Source organism: Poecile atricapillus, chromosome 3 (genome assembly GCF_030490865.1).
Source record: "Poecile atricapillus isolate bPoeAtr1 chromosome 3, bPoeAtr1.hap1, whole genome shotgun sequence".
Taxonomy (NCBI): Eukaryota; Metazoa; Chordata; class Aves; order Passeriformes; family Paridae; genus Poecile; species Poecile atricapillus.
The window spans coordinates 7,477,608-7,495,733 of record NC_081251.1 but is presented as its reverse complement, the minus strand read 5'-3'; the positions used below and the strand labels follow the sequence as shown (position 1 = coordinate 7,495,733).

At 40.9% G+C, this 18,126-nt stretch overlaps 1 protein-coding gene across 3 annotated transcripts in view; it reads right to left on the bottom strand.

The window, feature by feature from the left end:
• The window catches only part of ITSN2 (intersectin 2), an 80,140-nt gene that overhangs the window by 7,292 nt on the left and 54,722 nt on the right, over positions 1-18,126 (bottom strand). For all 3 annotated transcript variants that reach the window (XM_058833862.1, XM_058833860.1, XM_058833861.1), the window contains 8 exons: positions 17,284-17,348; positions 16,476-16,642; positions 16,139-16,184; positions 15,831-15,952; positions 14,938-15,034; positions 13,918-14,109; positions 1,216-1,337; positions 255-361 (listed from right to left, as the gene is read on the bottom strand). In XM_058833862.1, the coding sequence (XP_058689845.1) occupies positions 255-361; positions 1,216-1,337; positions 13,918-14,109; positions 14,938-15,034; positions 15,831-15,952; positions 16,139-16,184; positions 16,476-16,642; positions 17,284-17,348 (918 nt within the window). The remainder of the gene's footprint in view (positions 1-254; positions 362-1,215; positions 1,338-13,917; positions 14,110-14,937; positions 15,035-15,830; positions 15,953-16,138; positions 16,185-16,475; positions 16,643-17,283; positions 17,349-18,126) is intronic.

The following is an 18,126-nucleotide window of genomic DNA, read 5'->3' as shown; positions in this document are numbered from 1 at the left end:
GCATATACTTTTGTGTAGGGTCTGTTTCTAAGGTATTACAGCAAGTGTACATCTGTTCTTGCTGTTTATTTCTCCCTCTTTCTTATTACAGCTCCTTTTGAAGCAGTCTGACTGAATTTAACTGTTCTGAATGCAAGCATGCACAGGAAATAATCAGCAAGGACAGAATATTGACTGTAAACCCAGAAAACTTCCTGGGGAAAGAACAACAGAATAATGAGAAGGAAAATATAAGACTGCAGGTAAGTACTCACTTCAGTAACTTTGTATTTGACATGATGACTTCCTTCCAGTTAACAAAGATCAGCCCCATTTCTCCTTCTGTGAGACAGCCTGAACCAGCCATTGGTTTTTGGAAAACCTGCAGAAAAAATGAGCAATTCTTCAGAGAACAGAAACAGCCCAGCCTCTTGCTTAGCTCAGCAGTGACATTTAATGAATGCTCAGTGTCTTAATTTCTCTGCAGTTAAAAGCAATTCCTTACAAGCACTTGTGACAGCTGTTTCCCCTGAGCGTGTGACCCATTCTGCCACTGGCATCAGCACTTGCAAAGCGAGGACAAGCACTGGGATCTGCAGGCTGACAGCTCAGAATAGCATTCCCATGATTTCAGAGTTAATCACTACACAAATCACACTCAGGCACTGCTCCTGTCCCCTGACCCAGAGCACTCATGGTCACCCTGTGTGCAGAACCACAGCTGCTCTCAGGAGCCCTCAGCACCTCATCTCTGGGGAGCAGAGCACCCCTGTGACTCGACTATTTAACATCTGCCACTTCACCACACCATTGTTCTGTACAGAGAGGTCAAGTTGGGTGCCCAAGAGCCCTTAATGCTGGTCTGTCCCTGCCCTGCTGAGGGAGGTGGTCTTGCTTCCAGAAATAAAACTGGGGAGAAGGCACATGATAAGCTTTAATAGTGCTTCTATAGCTCTGTGCAGCTCTGCTGGACACCTGGCCCCAGCCCATCACCCTTTTCTTGAGCCTGAACACCTAAGAACAGGATTTGGAAAACAGGAGGGTCATTGTAAGCTGATGGGTTTCACAAAATGGTGCTTTTTCCTGGTGAGCAGCCACATATCATTCACTGTAAAGGGAGGTGCCCACAACTTTCTTCCTCCATCATCTCACAATTCATAACAATCCCGTTATTGTTATTATTCAGTATAGAGGTGTGCTTTTTCCAAATGCATTTTCACATCCAAGACATCTCACCTCTACAACGAGCTGCAGATCATCCATGTACCTCTCTTCGGTCTGAATGAGCTCGTGAATGTAGCCCTGCCTTTTCCTTTCCATGGGCTGCATGGTGTCAAGGCTCTGGAGATCAGCACACCCTGCAGGAAGTAAGTCAGGAGTTCAGATCCCACTCCAGGCATCAAATCTGATCAATTAACAAAATTGCACCAGCATTCAGCAGTCTGTGTCTCAGACTATACAGGCACTGGTAAACCCTCTCTGCAGTAGCAGCGGGATTCAAGATCAAGTGATGTAGCAATCAACCCCCTCCCTTCTTTGTGCCACTTTTCAGTCTATCACCTTTTAATTTCTTTGTTCACCCCCTGTACTGTGATGCAGAATAAGAGTTCCTGACTTCTTGCCACTCCATTTGTCTCATGGTTGTTCTCATCTCTTCTGCCACATTAATTTGGATCTGTGATTTTCTCTTACCTTGAGCAGTCTTTTTAGACTTGGTGATCTTAAAGGTCTTTTCCAACCTTAATGGTTCTATGATTCTAAGTTGTCTTTTGTGAGATGAAGTAATAGAAAATGTGGCTGGTCCTGACTTAGGACATTGCACCTTTAATCCCCACCCCATTTCTGAAGTTCTCTGCCTTAGTTATTAATTTTTAATACAAACCTCCACCACCAATTTGTAAAGCTGTAACACATAATATTATAGTTGTGTAACTTCACAGCTGCACAACTTTTTTTTTTCCTCAAAATGAGCTGGAAATATATTGAATTATTTTTATGCATCAAGGATGAGGAATCAAAATCATGCACAGGAACACACCAACAGTCAATGACACAAACCCCAAGTTTCTGTCAGGACATGCAGACCCTGCAGCTTCACACAACTCTATCTCTACTGGATGTTAGTAAACAAGACAACAGTGTTCAAACTTTAGTAGCCAAACCAAAAACTGGTAAAACCAGAGAGGTGAATGTGTTTAACTGGGTAAAGGAGAGCACAGAAAGTCAATCTGATCCCTCTGCCAGCCATCACACAGCAGAGTATTGCAAAGCAGCAGGGTGGAGGAAAAGGGAAAAGAAAAGCACAATTACAGAGCGTTTGAGAACATCCACTGATCTCTGGATGTGATGGCATCAGATTGCAATACCAGGTGAACTGTGGGTTTTGCAGGATAGCAGAAAGGACATCACAGGAACTCACTTAGATCCGGCAGTTCTAGAGGAACAATACTTCATGAAGGTTTACAGGAGTCGTGAAAGGCAGAATGACCTACAGCAGGAAGGGCTGTGTCTCCCTGACACTCCTGGTACACAAGGATGTGACTATTCACTGCCATGGTACAGATCTGCTCATGGGAAGGCGAGTTAGTAATAAATTTGAGGGGAAAAAACCAAGAAACACTAAACATTAGGCTGAACTTGATGTGACAGTGGCTTAATGGGAGCCTCACAGGCTCCTGAGCTTCCAGCTACACCAGCATCAAGGTGTGCTGAAAGAACAACTGTCAGCAGAAAAGAAACTCTTGCCAAGTGAAATTTTAGGACACCATAACAAGGAAACTCTTTGAACAACACAAAGAAGTAAAACAGCAAAGACAACAGCTAGATTGAAAATCAGGACTTTTCAGTTCTGTGTTAAACCCTAAGGAGGATCACAGATCTTAAGCTTTCTGACAAGGTTTGAAAAAACACCACTTTTTTAGAAGAGATGAGGGATTGAAGCTCTTTTGATCACACAGAATACTCCTGGCCTTAGTTATCCCCAAAGCTACAACCAGGCCAAAATTAGATGAGAAAAAGGAGTAAAGTTACAGATAAAAGTGATTCCTGCTAAGTTTGATGTCTTAGTCCATTGAGACAGTTTGTAGCCAATGGGCTACTTCTGGATTCTTGTGCCACTCTTCCGTCTGGACAGGATGGAGTTTAAGCCCATCTGGTTACTAAGACATGAAATTTTAGGATAATCCAAGGGCTTTCACAGTAACCAGGCATTAATTGTCCAGATTTGGAAGTCTCACTTTGGCCAGTGGCTCCCTTTCCTACTGCAAGGTGCACTCCTGTGACAGAAGCAGGGATGGACTGAAGCTCCTGTTGGTTTCCTGTGTCCCAGCTGCTGGAACAACCCACATGCTGGGATTTGGGTCTGTCTCACGCTGACTACTGAAAGTTGAAGCCAAGCCTGGGAGAGAAATGGGCTTATTTTATGCATTAAAATAGATTTGGTTCATAAACTCGCTATCAGATGCAAGAATGCACTTATATTACCTGGCTCCTGTGCTAACCTTGTGTTTGGACTGTCAGCTTCTGGGATGAAGGGACAAATGCTATTTTGCATTTAGTATTTTATATAATTTTATTTAAACACTAGTGTTTGCTGGTGAAAACACTCCCAATTTTGATTGGTCTGATGATACTGGCATAAGAACACCTTATGCAATCCCCATGTTTGATTTTACAGGATGAATCCAGGCATTTGAGTCTGAAGGGAAAAACAAAAAAGAGAATAAACCAGCCTAACAAGTGCATTTGCCAATGTTTTCCTAAGTGGCCACAGCAGCCCATGGGCTCACCAGTGCTGAAAGGGTGGAGCTACATCTCCACCCCTTCTCCTCCCACATTGCTTTTCCCTCCTTTCCTTGCATCAATTCTGGCACTTATCTGACTCCCTGCTCACATGCTGGCAGCAAACAAATCCCAAAGGGGGATAAAGAAAACAGAAGTTTTCTGCTGGTTTAACAGCCAGGAATGTGCATGGAAACAGTAAAACTGCCTTGTTTGGCAGCAGAAAGCTCTTGGCTTGGCTTCCCTCTGGTGAAGCTTCATCCCAAGGTCCTCAGGCAGCAGAGAAGAACTGCTCTGGAAGAGCAGGGGGATTTCTGGGAGTGTCTGCAGCAAGGAATTGCAGCTCCTCACCTGCTCTGCTAACCAAGAGGGACACCTGCCCTCTGGAGGGGAAGTCAGCCTGCTGGGCTTTCAGCCAGCCTGGGGCACAGCCTGCCCAGCTCCCTGTCCAGAACTTCCACCTGAGGGAGCAGTGGCTGTCTGGAACCTTGGAAATTCAGGGCACAGCAACAGAGAGATGCCTACACTGGCTGTGGTGCCCTCTGGGCTAAATCCTGCTCTCTGAGCTGAGGAAGCAGCTGCCAGGGTAAAACAACCTGGAGAATTTATAAACAGGAAATCCCAGTCTCTGAAGTTGTGTTTAAAATTATACTTTCTAAATATACCTGAACAAGAAGTATTTTTTCCTACTAGCATAACTACCCCTGCATGGAAAACTACTGAGTTTCACAGTGAAAAGATGCTTGCCTCCACAGGACATTCAAAGCCCTGAAAAACATGAGGGGCTGGGGGAGAAAACCTTCCCAATTATTAACTTTTTGGGTATGAGCACATTCAAGAGGAAGAGGGAACGTTTCTGAAGAAAGGAAATCCTCCAATGAAAGACAGATGAGTAACACCTATCACTATTTTCCCAACACTTTCCCACTCAATGGACAGGGGAAAAAAGCCTGCAATTTTAAAGTGACTATTTGTTATTTGACCACTGAAGACTCTTTAGGGATAGAGATAAGGTTTAGATTTGATATTGGGAAAAATTTCTTCATGGAAAGGGCTATAAAGCACTGGAACAGGCTGCCCAGGGAAGTGGTGGAACCACCATCCCTGGAAATGTTAAAAAAGCATATTGAGATGGCACTTTAGGATGTGGTTTATTTGTTAGGTTAATGATTTGACTTGATGATCTTAAAGGTCTTTTCCAACCTTAATGATTTCATGATTATATACAAACTGTTTTTAAAAGGAAATGGTTTGTTTAGGGTTGGGATTTTTTTGGAGGGGTTGTTTATTTGTTTTAATTGTTTGTTTGACTCTGGAGCCAGCTGACATGGCTGCAAAAAACAGGTAAGGGTTGGGGGTTATTTTCCCAGCCTGCCATAGAAAGCCCCTTAAGGACCAGGGGCTGGCATTAGCACAGTCCCTTCAGTACAGTCAGAGAGCAGCTGATGGCATCAGGGGACACCACCATGGCAGGTACAAGCTCTGCCGGCACACACAAGGCCAACGCACTTGGGACACGCTCCTGTCACTCCTGGAGCCGCCAGCAGCCTCTGAAACCCACAAAAGGAACAAATACAAGAAATCTGCTACTGTGGAAAAGGCAGTTTCCATCAGGCCCTGGGAGAAATAATAAAAACTTTTATCCACTCTCCCCTAATCAGTAAATACAGGATACTGTGCTACAACAGAGCAAAATGATGAATTAATTTTCAAGAGGTAAAAAGCAAAATCAAGTCACTCCATCACAGGTGACACAATGCTCATTCCAAGCAATTCAGCTGGGAAAAAAATCCTCTGTAGATGGACAAAAAAACCACAACAGACAAACTAGATCCTTTCATGTGTCCCTTTAATAAAATACATTTGCATAGTTATCTTACAACTTTGTTCAAATCCAAAGGTGAACAATTGCCTCATGCTAAGCACAGCCACATTTGCGTGTCTCCACAACCGTCCCCACAGGTGCCACTCAAGCTCGGGAAAGACAAGGAGGGGTTTTAAGGCAGCACACACCAGAACGCAGCACTTTTATTGGTTCATTACACTGAAGTAGCACGACCCTGCCACAGCTCCTGCTGCAGGCCAAGGAGTCTCTGCATTCCTAGGAGCAGACTTATTTACAGGTGTTTCCAACCCTGCCCAGGAGAATCACACAGGGATACGATCGGACAAAGCACTGAGAGGACAGAAATGCTCAGTGACCAGGGGGAGGTGTTTCAGTTATTGGTGTGTAACTTTCTGATGGAGCTTTGTGCCACCTGCTCCTGACTGCACCATTAACCATGTGGAGAAGGTGCTTTGGATGCTCCCAGCCCTCACACACCCAGCCCTGCCTCTGGTCCCAGTGGTGGCACAAGACCTTCCTGCGTGGATCCAGCTCTGGATCAGGAACTAAGCTTGTGTCAAAAAGGCTGCTGTGGATTGTCAGTCCATGATGCAAACCAGACAGTTACAGAAATAGCGTTTTGGTACCCGTTCTTGTGCATTTACAGCACTGTTTGCTTCTCACCCCCAGTGACACCAGGGCCCCTATTCTCTGCTGGCCCACAACAATATTTAGCAAGTACCACATTGCAGGCAACAGCAAACAGTGTATTTTGCTTTCCATGTTCCCTTCAGGTTTACTTTTGAACCTTGTGTGGCTCTCAGCTCTTGCCTGGGAACCATGAGTTCAACAAAGGACTCTATTTTCCACCTTGCCCTTAGTTCCACAGCCAACCTTTTTCACCCCAATAAGGGTAATTGGACTGGCTGGGATGAACAGGCGAACTCAACTCTATGGTCTTTCATTAACAAAGGGGTGGACTGCACAGAACCACAGAAAAAGTAGCATTTTTAAAAGTAAAAGTCTGACTTAAATGCAACTTCCAATAGCCACACTGCTTCATTAATGCAGTATATTATTTTTAAATAATCTTGCTGTAAATAAATCCTTGGCATAGTCTTTCCTTTGGATGATCTAATGTGGGTATCCAACTCTTTCTGCACCACTGTGAAGGAGAGCAGGGCTCTCAGGCAACTGTCCTGGAGCTCTGCTAGGCAGACTTCTGCAGTAGAGACAAATACTGAAGGAAGGGACTAAGTCTCTCTCAATCAGCATTACTAAGATGTGTTATTATTATATTTATTATTACATTTAAGAGAATTTAAAGTGTACTCAGCTAATACTGAAACATGAAAAGAGAGCTGTGAAAGCACAGAATGCTTCACATCAATACTCTTCAGTTCAGACTTAGAGGCAGTGGTTTCAATAACTGCCAATGCTCACACCTACACAGCAACACAGGGCTATCTGTGTGTAATCTCCAAATGTAGCATTAAAAAATAAAAAAATTAGTGAGTAGAATGCCAGTTGATTTTGGAAAATTCCACATAAATATATCCTCAAATACCTCAGTGAGGATGTGAAATTGTTTTTTAATTTTTCAAAGACAATCAGTAGTAATCTGGCATTCAAGGAAAACTGAACGTTGATTGTCAGTGTGGCTCAAATCCCACTGGTTAACAGTGCCTTTCTGCATTTTAGAAATTACATAATTTAGAAGATCATCTAATTCTTGGACTACAGTAAGTGACTGCTCGATGCCACTGGTGCAGCATGACACATTTCAGCCTGTATTAAACAGGCTTTCCAAGACAGAAATTCAGAGAAGGCAATTCTGGGTGAGTAGTGTATTTTAGTAGAAACATTTCAAATATGGTTTCAGAAGGAAATCAAGTCATCTGAAATATTCAAACTATTATCTAGCACATTATTTGCCTACAACATGATTTCATTCTCTTAACAAAATACTGCTTCAGACAAAATACATCCAGAATAAAAATCCATTTGTAGTTTTCTGTAGGCACATTGTGTAGTCCATATTGCACAGAAGATACATCTCTGAACTAAAGGACACATATACATTATTTGATCAAGGATATTAAATACATAGCATTGGATTTTGGAAAAAGGCTTTTAAATCTCTGCAACTGGATTAACCTTTTCCTGATAGTACCTTCACAACATTCATCTGTCTATATATATATGTCTATATAGTAAACAAGCAGTTTCGTAAACATTTCTGATTGCATAAGTGACCTTTGATGTTTTATAACCAAATTCAGGAAACCAACTAAATTAAATATTGTGTCTAGAGATCTCTCTTGTTGTTACAAGAGCACAGAACTATTTAATCAGAGAAGTAGTCTAGAATCAAATTAATCCTTTCATTTAAAGGGGAATCAAGGTTACAAGTTCCTCCTTCCCTCCAAACATTACAATAAGACATGGGCAGCTCAAACTGCACCTTATTTCCAACAGGTCAGGACTGTGGGCTGAGGAGCACAGTTCCATCCTAAACCCAAACGCTCTGCCCTCACTCCAGGTTTTCTTAGTGTCTCTCTCCTGGCAACAACTCCTCAGCAAGGTTATCTCTGCATTAGGCTGATGCTCCATTTACCAGGAGAAGGAGCAGCAGCTTTTAGACAGTGCTTTAAAAGTCACTGCAGACCACAGCCAGAGAAACAATTCAGTACCATGAACTATTTAATGAAGAGAAGGGGCAGGGGGAGGGCCTGGTCACACGGAGGCTGTGCAAGTACTTTCTGCAGCACCTAAGCACACTTGCCAGAACTGAAAGCAAATATGAACGATCAGAATTTAAAGGAGGGAGGCTGTTTAGGGATAGAATGTACTGAGCCAAAACAACCTGAATTTCTGCCATAGTACTACTGTGAAGGAAGAAAAATAATTAAAATATCCTCCACTCTACACCTAGTAGTTCTTTCCCCCATTCAAAAGGGTGTGAAAAGGCTGGATGGAGTGCACCAGATCTAACCCTTAGATCTTGTATCATGTTTGTAATGACAGCGACTATCAGCAGCAGACAGGTAGGGTTGTTTCTGGATAAGCCATGAAAGCTGCCAATTTCAAAAGCTCAATATGTAAGAGATTAGATCAAGTCCATTAGAACAATAATCAACGAACATTTTAATTCTGCAAAATATGTACAACATTAAAAGAACACAAGTGCCCGTTCAAAACAGCTCAGATAAACTGTGCAAATAGTGGGTCTTTGTGTGTCTGCAATCCCACCATGCAAACAATAGCTTGATATGCATGCTAATGACTACGGTTATCAATCCCAAAGGAAATACTAAAGGAAACAAGAATGAACAGCAGTGAAAGCCACACAAAGACCCACTATCCTTTCTGCTTTTACAAATCAACTGAAACTGTAGATCAGAAGAAAACCCACAAAAACATAATCTCTTGATTGGATCTAACGTTCAAACGAAGCAAAACGATTGTGTCAGACACGTGAGCAGGGCTGGCCACCCTGCCTCCACACTAGTCAAACTTGGATAGTGGGTCTCTGAGGTGCTTTCACACTGGAAGACAACATTGGGTCCTAAAAAAAACAAAAAAAAAAAAAACAAAAAAAAGAAGGATAAAATGAACATAAATTTGAAGAGTGAAACATGAATTCTATGGACAAAGACAGAACAACACCAAAAAGGTCAGAAAGGAATGATGAACATTCAACTTTCTGAAAACAGACATCACAAGCTTCCACCTTTGTCTCATATTTATAAATACATATTCAAGTACTTGCAACCAGCCATTGCTGACTCTGAAAACCCCTGCAGCTCATTCATTTGAAGAAAATGTTTCTTCCTAAGGAAAATTTCTGTCATGTAAACTCAACACAAGGTCAAGTCCTAAGGTTTTTTTTAAAGGCAATGGCAAAATTCCCTGAGACTTCAACAAAACCAGAATCTCTCCTGAGAAACTTCTACTGGGACATTAGAAAAACAGATAAAAACTAAACTTGTAAAGAAAAATCTCATTGGAATTTATTAATATCAGCACATAAAAGCTAACCTGTTCAGTTCTTCTTGAGCCTGAAAGAAATTAAAATCTTGCCTCTAGTCTTCCATGGAACAGGAGGGACCACATCCCTTGGAATCCAAGGGCTACAGGGTCTGAAGAGGGACACACCTTGTGGGCAATTCAGAGACTATTCCAGACCCCAGGATTACAACCTGGAAGTGTTATCAAGCCTGACTGACATTCACCAAATAGTTTTAGAAATACAAAGTCACTATGTCACTATGAAGTAAGGGATTGATTTCATATTTGATCTTTGGTAAAAGAGGTAAAATTCTGGAGCTGTTGAGTAAGTCTTAGAATAAATCATTAATCCTCGTGTGTTAAAATATTCATGTGGAACTGGAGCAGGCGATACCTCAAAGCCACTGCTACCATGAACTGTTACTCTACAAAGAGAAATTACTTGGCAAGCACTAGAGAATTTCAAAATGTGTTGTCCATACACAGACACAGAAGTGCACTGGCTATGAGCACGTCACTTCAGAAGTTGTTTTTCAACACCCCTGAAAGTCAGTCAACTTCATCCACCAGACAGTGTGAACAGGAATTACTAAAGATCTTTTGTGCATGGAAATCAGCTTTTCTGGAAATATCCTTGTTGCAGGACTTGCCTCACGTCTCCAACATGTCACATCTACAAGTAAGGTTTGGGGAAGATAAAAATGAGGTAGTTCTAGAGATATTACTACGAACAACAACCTGGAGCTCAGGCCTGAGCACCTGAAGGAGTAACTGACATGTGAGGAACTGCAGCAGTGCTGGGCTATGCAAAGCAGAAAGAGTGAACAGAAAACAGTCACTACACATAGAGTAGAAGGAAATGGCACAACATTCAGCTCTGTGAATCTCATGGGATGAGACACCTCAGGATGAACCAGAAGCCTCTCTGCACATGGAGCACAGGTGTGCCCACCTGGATGAGCTGTCCAGCCCTCAGCAAGAGCATCTGAGGGATGAACTGATCTCTAACACTAGAAGACACCTGGCAACCAAGTATGCAGGAGCAGCTGTCTTCCCTCCTTACACTTCTCTCCCACCTAACCCACCTTAAACATCCCGTGGGAAGAATGGGAAGAGAACCTGGTAGATGTGTCCTTGTCAGACTCTGGTAACATAGAAAATATGAGACCCTTGAGATTTAATGGTTCAGTTTTACCTGAGAGGAGAAAATATCAACCAAAGAAAACAAAAGGACAAAGCTCACATTGGTCCCATGGATAAGATGACAAACTTAAAAAGGTATCTCATTGAAAATGCCAACCAATAATAAGAGAACAAGTTTCCAAATGCAAAGCAGTTGAAGACGGGCCAAAATAAAATTATCTCCAGACCAGGCCACTGGGAAGAACTGCAAAGTGATTAGAGCACCATGCCTACCCCCCTAACATGTCTTAGAACAGATGGGAAGAGAACCTGGCACTACACAGGTACTGGCAACACACAAGATCTGACCTTGCATGGTTGTGCAAACACTCAAAAAACAGAAGACTGATTCTTTATTTTAAATCTGTATTTTGAAACCTGCTGAGTACCATATTTATTATTTATGATGGCTTCTGTGCAAACATTAGAAAAATGTCATTAAAACAGAAGCAAGTCTAACCACCACCACAGTCTCCAGAACATGACTCCACTGTCCTGTGTTCTGCAACCACCACGTGTTTAAGAGAAACACTCAAACCTACAATACCCTGAAGTCATTTTGTATTTCTTTGTCTTTCCCTGCAGGGGTCCTATGCCAGGATGTGCAGCTACACCAAGAGGAAAAAAGGTTTTGTTCTGTTTGCAGAGCTATGTCAGCAACTTAATATAAGGGATATCTCACTGACCCCAGCTCCTTCTTTGCTAGGGAAGTCTGCCTTTATAGCAACAACTAATAATTCCCAGAAAAGACTCCAGATACAAAGGAATATCTGGGGGAAAACCAGAATTTTCAAAAGCCACAAACCTATTTCAGTAAACCAAATTTGCATTTTCCCTTTCCAATACCATTATACTTGTTCTAGAAAATACAGCAGACAAAACTGCTATTATTCAACAGAGGCATTATAATACTCAGATCAGCAGTTCTTTAAAATGCAACAATGCATTTTTAAAATTACAGTCTGTCATATCTTAAAGCTGTTCTGTAGAGGGCTACATCAACATTTCTGTGGACAATTCCTTAGTGATTTTGCAAGAAAAGTTGTGACAATTTCTGTACTCTGTTTAAACAAGAGCAAAAAATATTGTAAGGAAACCCAAGAAGTTTGGAAGTTCATTCAGGACATATTTAAACATTCCTCTGATTACAGAAGAGGTACAGAGCTGTGGCTTACTGCTCACACAACTGAGCAGCAGCAGCAGCCCAGCTGAAATCTGGGAAATGGTATTTGAACAGTGCTGTGCTGGAGCTACTGAGCCGTACTGGGTTTGGACTTGAGGCAGGATTTTTCCTCAAGTTTCCAAATGCTTCTATCACAACAGAGTGGCAAAGGCCAGCACAAAACTAGTGTGTAACTTAGCTTATTTGAAATACTGAGAGAATTTTAAAAAATGAGAATAAATTCAACATACTCTTTGTTCACCAGTAGGTGGATTTTGTAGAACTGCTTTATAGAGTAGTTCTTAGAGAAAAGTTTAATGGCCAGGTACAGATGACCTGGTGCACATCTGCACATCATTAGCCTTTGTCAAAAGCCAGTTAGATGTGGATGGAAAATACTCTTATTCCACATCATTGAAATCTGAGGGAAAACTTAATGATGTATCAGCGAACAATGAGAAAAACTTACTCATCATCCAGAAAGCTCCCCATTGCAGCGTGGTCTTAGCACAGCTTGTGCTGAAAACCAGTGGTTCATGTGATCACACTGCACTTGTCACATTCACCACCTAACTTGAAATAACAACATACCTAGTGTGACAAGTTGTTACATCTATAATTTTTTAAAATTTGAAAATTTTAATACTCAGCCAGAATCTTAATTTTATAGCCCATCTGGTGTAGTCTATACTGTTTCTTCAAAAGTGAGATTTGAAAACAAATTAAAGCTTTCAAAGAACCATTTTAATGATTTAACTATGTCTAATCAAAGACTTTTTAAGTTCAATCTAAATGCATAAGTTTTTGACATCCTTAGCACATTGGCCAGAGGCATTGAAACAAAAAAGCCAGAACAATGTGGCTCAGAAGTAATTTAGCTAAAAAGAAAACCTCAGGAATGGTGCACACTATCTTTTGCCCAGCAACCATAACAAGCTACCCAGGGAAAATATTTTAACTTTCCAACCCAAGCTGTACCTTCATTATGAGTTTGTGAATTTTTCTGTAAGAACACAACTGTGTGATCAAATCTGAAGTGCAGACTGATCCTCCACAGTAGCTGTAGGCTAGTAAGAGTGAGGCTCAGCCAGATTTCCAGATGGGTGTCTTTATCCCAAGAGAAGTCCAAACATTGTCTAGAGGAAAACAGCAAGTGAAGGGACAAGGCCTGTCATGTCAGAGGAGCAGCTCTGGCATCATGGTATGTTCCCAAACCTACTGGGCTGATGTAAAAGTTGGTTTAATCACAGGATGAAAACCTGAGGGAGTAAAAATTGTGCTGAATTTCTTTTGGGAGAGGATTTTCTTTGGGGACAGGGGCCAAAAAACAGGGTGTGTGTAGGGGACACCAGAAACCTTTACTGTGTTCATATGCAAAAAGCAGTGAAGATGTTGACTGTCAGGTGTACAGTTTAGGATTCAGTTCTCAGCCTGCTGCTGGTAATTTTCACCCCAACCTATGTCCTGACATATATCTTGTTTCTCAGGACTGGATGACAGCAGGACAAGCATATTTATAACAGGACAGGCCACTTGCTAATGCCAAAATATTTTTCCTATCCTTTTTATGGGTATTTTTACTTAACTGATACCTGTGTTATAATTACTACAGCACTTTCCTTTATTTTACAAAACTTGAGCAAGTTCTGTAATTGCAGTGTGCTTGCACTGCTTCCCAGTCCATGTTAGTTATCAGCATCCTGTTGGAAGGAAAACTCCCACCCAATCCAGTATTTTTAGCTCACCCTACAGCACTCTTGCTATCCTACACTGGCTGATTGGTAATGTGCTGGCTGCTTTTAGGTTAACTAGAAAATGGTTTAAAGTACCTTGTATAATAAAGTATTTAAAAAAAGAGTACTTGAAGAAGTAATAAATTCAGCTTATGCCTGGAACTCCAAATTCCAAGCACCAAGAAGAACAGCAATGCACATTTGAAACAAAGGAACAAAATTAATCAAAAATAGAAGTTGCTTACATTGCTGACTTGGATCAGAATCTGTGGTCATCTTCACGTAGTTTGAGGGGAAGAGACCCGTCACACCATTGATTTCTCCTTGCCACCAGTCAGCATCATCTTTGTTCAGCACATTAATCAGCTGCCCCTTGGAGAAACTGAGCTCGTCCTCATTGTTTGCCGTGTAATCATACATGGCTATCACCTGGCACACTGTGAAGGAAAGAAGAGTAGAATGGAGTTAGACCAGTATTAAAACTGTTTTCTCAGGGTTTTACAAAATCACAGGGAAAAAACAACCATTTCACATGCACTGTTGCATAAGAAAAATGCCACATGTTTTTATCTTGATACAGAATTGTCTTCCCTTTTCTTTTACCTTTTTTAATTTGTGCCTACCAGTAATTCTTATTTTCACTTTATATACCTGTGAACTTTTATAATGAATAGACTGCATCTACTGGCCTTCTAAACACTTTAAAATGTAATCAAGTATGCTTCTCCTTTTTACTGGCTGAAAAGAGAGTGAGTTTGATTATCTTACTTCAGACACTTGTGGGGAAGATGTGGCAGAGGAAGAGGAAATGTGCATTAGCTAATCCTGGGTCACTGCTTTAGTAACAGGGAAGTTTTCTCCAGTAAAACCCAGGAAATTGTTGTATAAGCAACTCACAGCTGTGGAGAACAGCATAATTTAAGCACACAGAAGCAAAAAAGCTTCTCTTCTATGAAATAACCTCATTTGTACCCAACCATTCAAATGGAAAAACCTAGAAATAACCTAAAAATTTGCTTAGTCTCCCTCTTTTTAAGGAGCAGAGCATGTAATTCCACATGGTTTGCCAATGCTCACCAGCTCTCACTAAGATTTTTGCTAGCACTTGGAAACATGGAGTTTCCAGATGAGAAGAGTACAGCTCTTCAGAGCAACCATCAAAATTAAAAAGCCCAGAAGATGGATGCTGAACCTCATGGATACATGAACAATTGAAATAGTTACATAGAATTCTAAATGAAATACAAAGTCTTTTTTTTTTTCACCTGAGGGAGCAGCTGATGTGGTTCTTTCGCTGCTTGGACCCAGCAGTTTCACATGGCTGGCAGGGAACCATCCCTTCTGTCTCTTTTTCCCTCTTGCCTGCAAATGTTTATAATGGTTATTACACAACTGAAAAACTGAATAGTCCACAGACTGGAAAAAAATGCAACAAATATGTCACAGAGTTTTGCAAACAAAAGACAAGAAGTCAGGGGCTTTTACACAGTTACTAAATGAATCTCAAAAGATAAAAATCTGACTAAAGCATAGAACAATGCAGTTCAGATAAAGCTGCACCCTAATATGTTCATCCAAAAATTTTAATGAGATTTCAGAGTACAAATCAATTATAGGGCTGAAAATTTGTTCTATGACTATTCTACCTGTGCATCATATCCAGTCTCTAATGAGATCCAGAGCACTTTTACAGGACATTCTTCTTAAATCTAGGTGGGCAAGGGAAAGAAGTGGGAACAGCACTTTTGCATTAAATAAGCTTCCAACTCCAGCTTCCAAACCCACCTGTTCTTTCATTAGAATAGCTTTAATGTTTCACCAATTAAATCCTAACCAATTAAATAACTGTCAACTTGTCTCTTCCTCCTCCCACATGTTAATTGACAGTTTTACTGTTTTATATGACCAAGAAAATAGACTCTAAAAAAACCATAAAATCCCCAGCAACCCAACATTTAAAAAAGCCAACCAACCAAGTAACAAACAAAAAACATCCACCACACAGCTTTTCTTCCCCTTTGGTTTATACAAGATGAAAATAACTTTCTGACCAGCTTTTATATAACTCTATACTTAGTTGGTTTTTTTTTTTTAATTAAACCCAAGAGCACCTCCTTGCCATTCATGAAGTCACAATTATTCCTCCTTGAATCACTACCTGCAACTCTCCTTGCCACCATCCACTGGCGTTTTTCTTCAAAATAAGTATCAGCTGTCCTGGAGCGAGACTGAGCTGTTCAGTTCCTGATGCAGCATAGGCAGTAGTAACCTGAGCGATTTCTGGAAAGAAAACAGAAATTTCATTTGTTATTTTTTCACTGTAGTAAGAGCTGGATCCACGGAAGTATCCTGGTACACAACTTGCAGCTAAGAACATCAGCCACCATTAAAAAACTGCTATGAACCTAAAAGCTCAGAGTTACTTACAAAACAGCCTTAAATGTTAAAAGCTTATCACACACTTACCGGGTTTCTTATTTATTGTTCCAGTTTTGCCAGCATAGCTAGAAGCCTACAAAGACAAAACAACAACCTCCTTTAATGTCCAATAAAACCAGTACAGTTTGCACAAAAAAGCACATGGAGATTTTAACTTTAAACCCGTATTTAACAAAACATCATCCTGTACAGAAAGAGAGGCAGTGTGACACTGGCTACAGCTCTGATTTAACACTCAAGCTAAGTTTTCTCTTTTCTGTCAAGCACATTTACCTCTGCTCAAAATCCCTGTCTAAGAGCTGGGTGCCAACAGAATAAAACTGAGAGAAAATATTGTGTGTTAATTCTCAGAATATGAACTCACATCTGGATCTTTTGGTCTGACGTAATTGGAGGGGAAGATTCCAGTTCTGTTATCGATGCTCCCAGTCCACCACTCCCCTTCCTTCTGGGTCACCAGGATCTCCTCACCTTCCATGAACGTCAGGTCACCGGGCTCAGAGCTTGAGTACGGGTAGAGGGCAACATACTCTGTGCAAAGAAGAGAACAGCTTCAGATGGGCATAAAGGAACATCAGATGCAGATAAATGGATATCAGCATTCTCCAGTGTGTTCGTAACAGCAGTTATGTTCATAACACACCTTCAAAGTCTGAACTGACCTGTCTACCTGCTTGACTGTAATCCCATTTACTCTTGCAGGTATACAACTTTGTAATGAAAAAGCACAAGTGCAATTAAAATATAATTGGGGAAGCATGGACATACACAAGAAATTTTTCTCCAATAATACTTTTTTTCTAACTCCTTACTGACTGTAAAAGAATGATCCGCAATCAGGAGATTAAAAATCCTTTCTCATGTCTTTACAGAGCAATATAACACAGTAGAGAACAGCAGGAAGAGAACTCTGCTTATGAGTTTTCAGAAACATTATTCATGCTCCAGCAGAAATCTTAATAACAGAACCTAGGCCTATGCTCAACCTGAATTACTTATAACCTTAAGCTCCTATTTTAGAACTCTTGTATCAACAGCTGAACATTTGCACTGTGTCTTTTGGACAAGCAGTCAAAGTGCTGCTCAGAAACTCCTCACAAACTGAACTATATTTACAAGTCAGTAAGCAGAACCAGACTGTACATTCGTTGGCATTTTTCATGCTGTCTTACCCTCTCCTGCTGGGTAACTCTGGGTATTAGGCCTTTTGTTTACAGCCGCATAAATAGCTTCTGGTCTGCAGAAAGAAGGAAAAAAAATAAGCTTTGTGTTACCAAGAGGCTGATCAAGAGCAAATCTCTCAATTCACATGAGACTAAGATCACTTTGGTTGTATCAGAGCTGGTACTGACTCTAAATTAACTGCAAAGACTACCCTGACTATCAAACAGTGCCAAGTATTACTCATATTTAATGTATTTATGGCACTCAAGAGTACACCACTTAAAAAAATATTGTGATAAAAGAGAAGAGATATATTCACAAATTATATTATTCAAAAGAAGTAAATTAAAGACTTTGACTAAATTCTCTTATTATAAAGAATTTCTAAGAAGTTTTAGCAGACTGCATGAACAGAACAACTTACACACAGTGGTGCAGCCATCCCAGCAGTAACCAGACTTTACCTGAACAGTTACCCTGGAGCATCAGAACAGGCATAATGATCTTTTCAAGTGAAGAAAAACACACAACTGCTCTCTGCAGCACTTACAATTAGTTTTGATCACTTAAAAATTGGCACCTTTAGAGGCAGAATCAACTGCACTGCAAAAGAGGAGACCTGGTAATGAACAAAAAGTCTGGCATTTGATGAATAATCAAACACCACTGATGTTTCACAGCACTCAGCCTACCAAGACTGTCCATAGCTACACAGCAGTGAGCCCAACATTACTTGGCTTGCCAGAATGAAATAATAAAAGCCTAAAATGACACAATGTAAATTCTAAATGGCATTTATGTTCTGCACACTAAAGCAACTGCAAGAATTTTGCACTCTAAACCACCTCTTT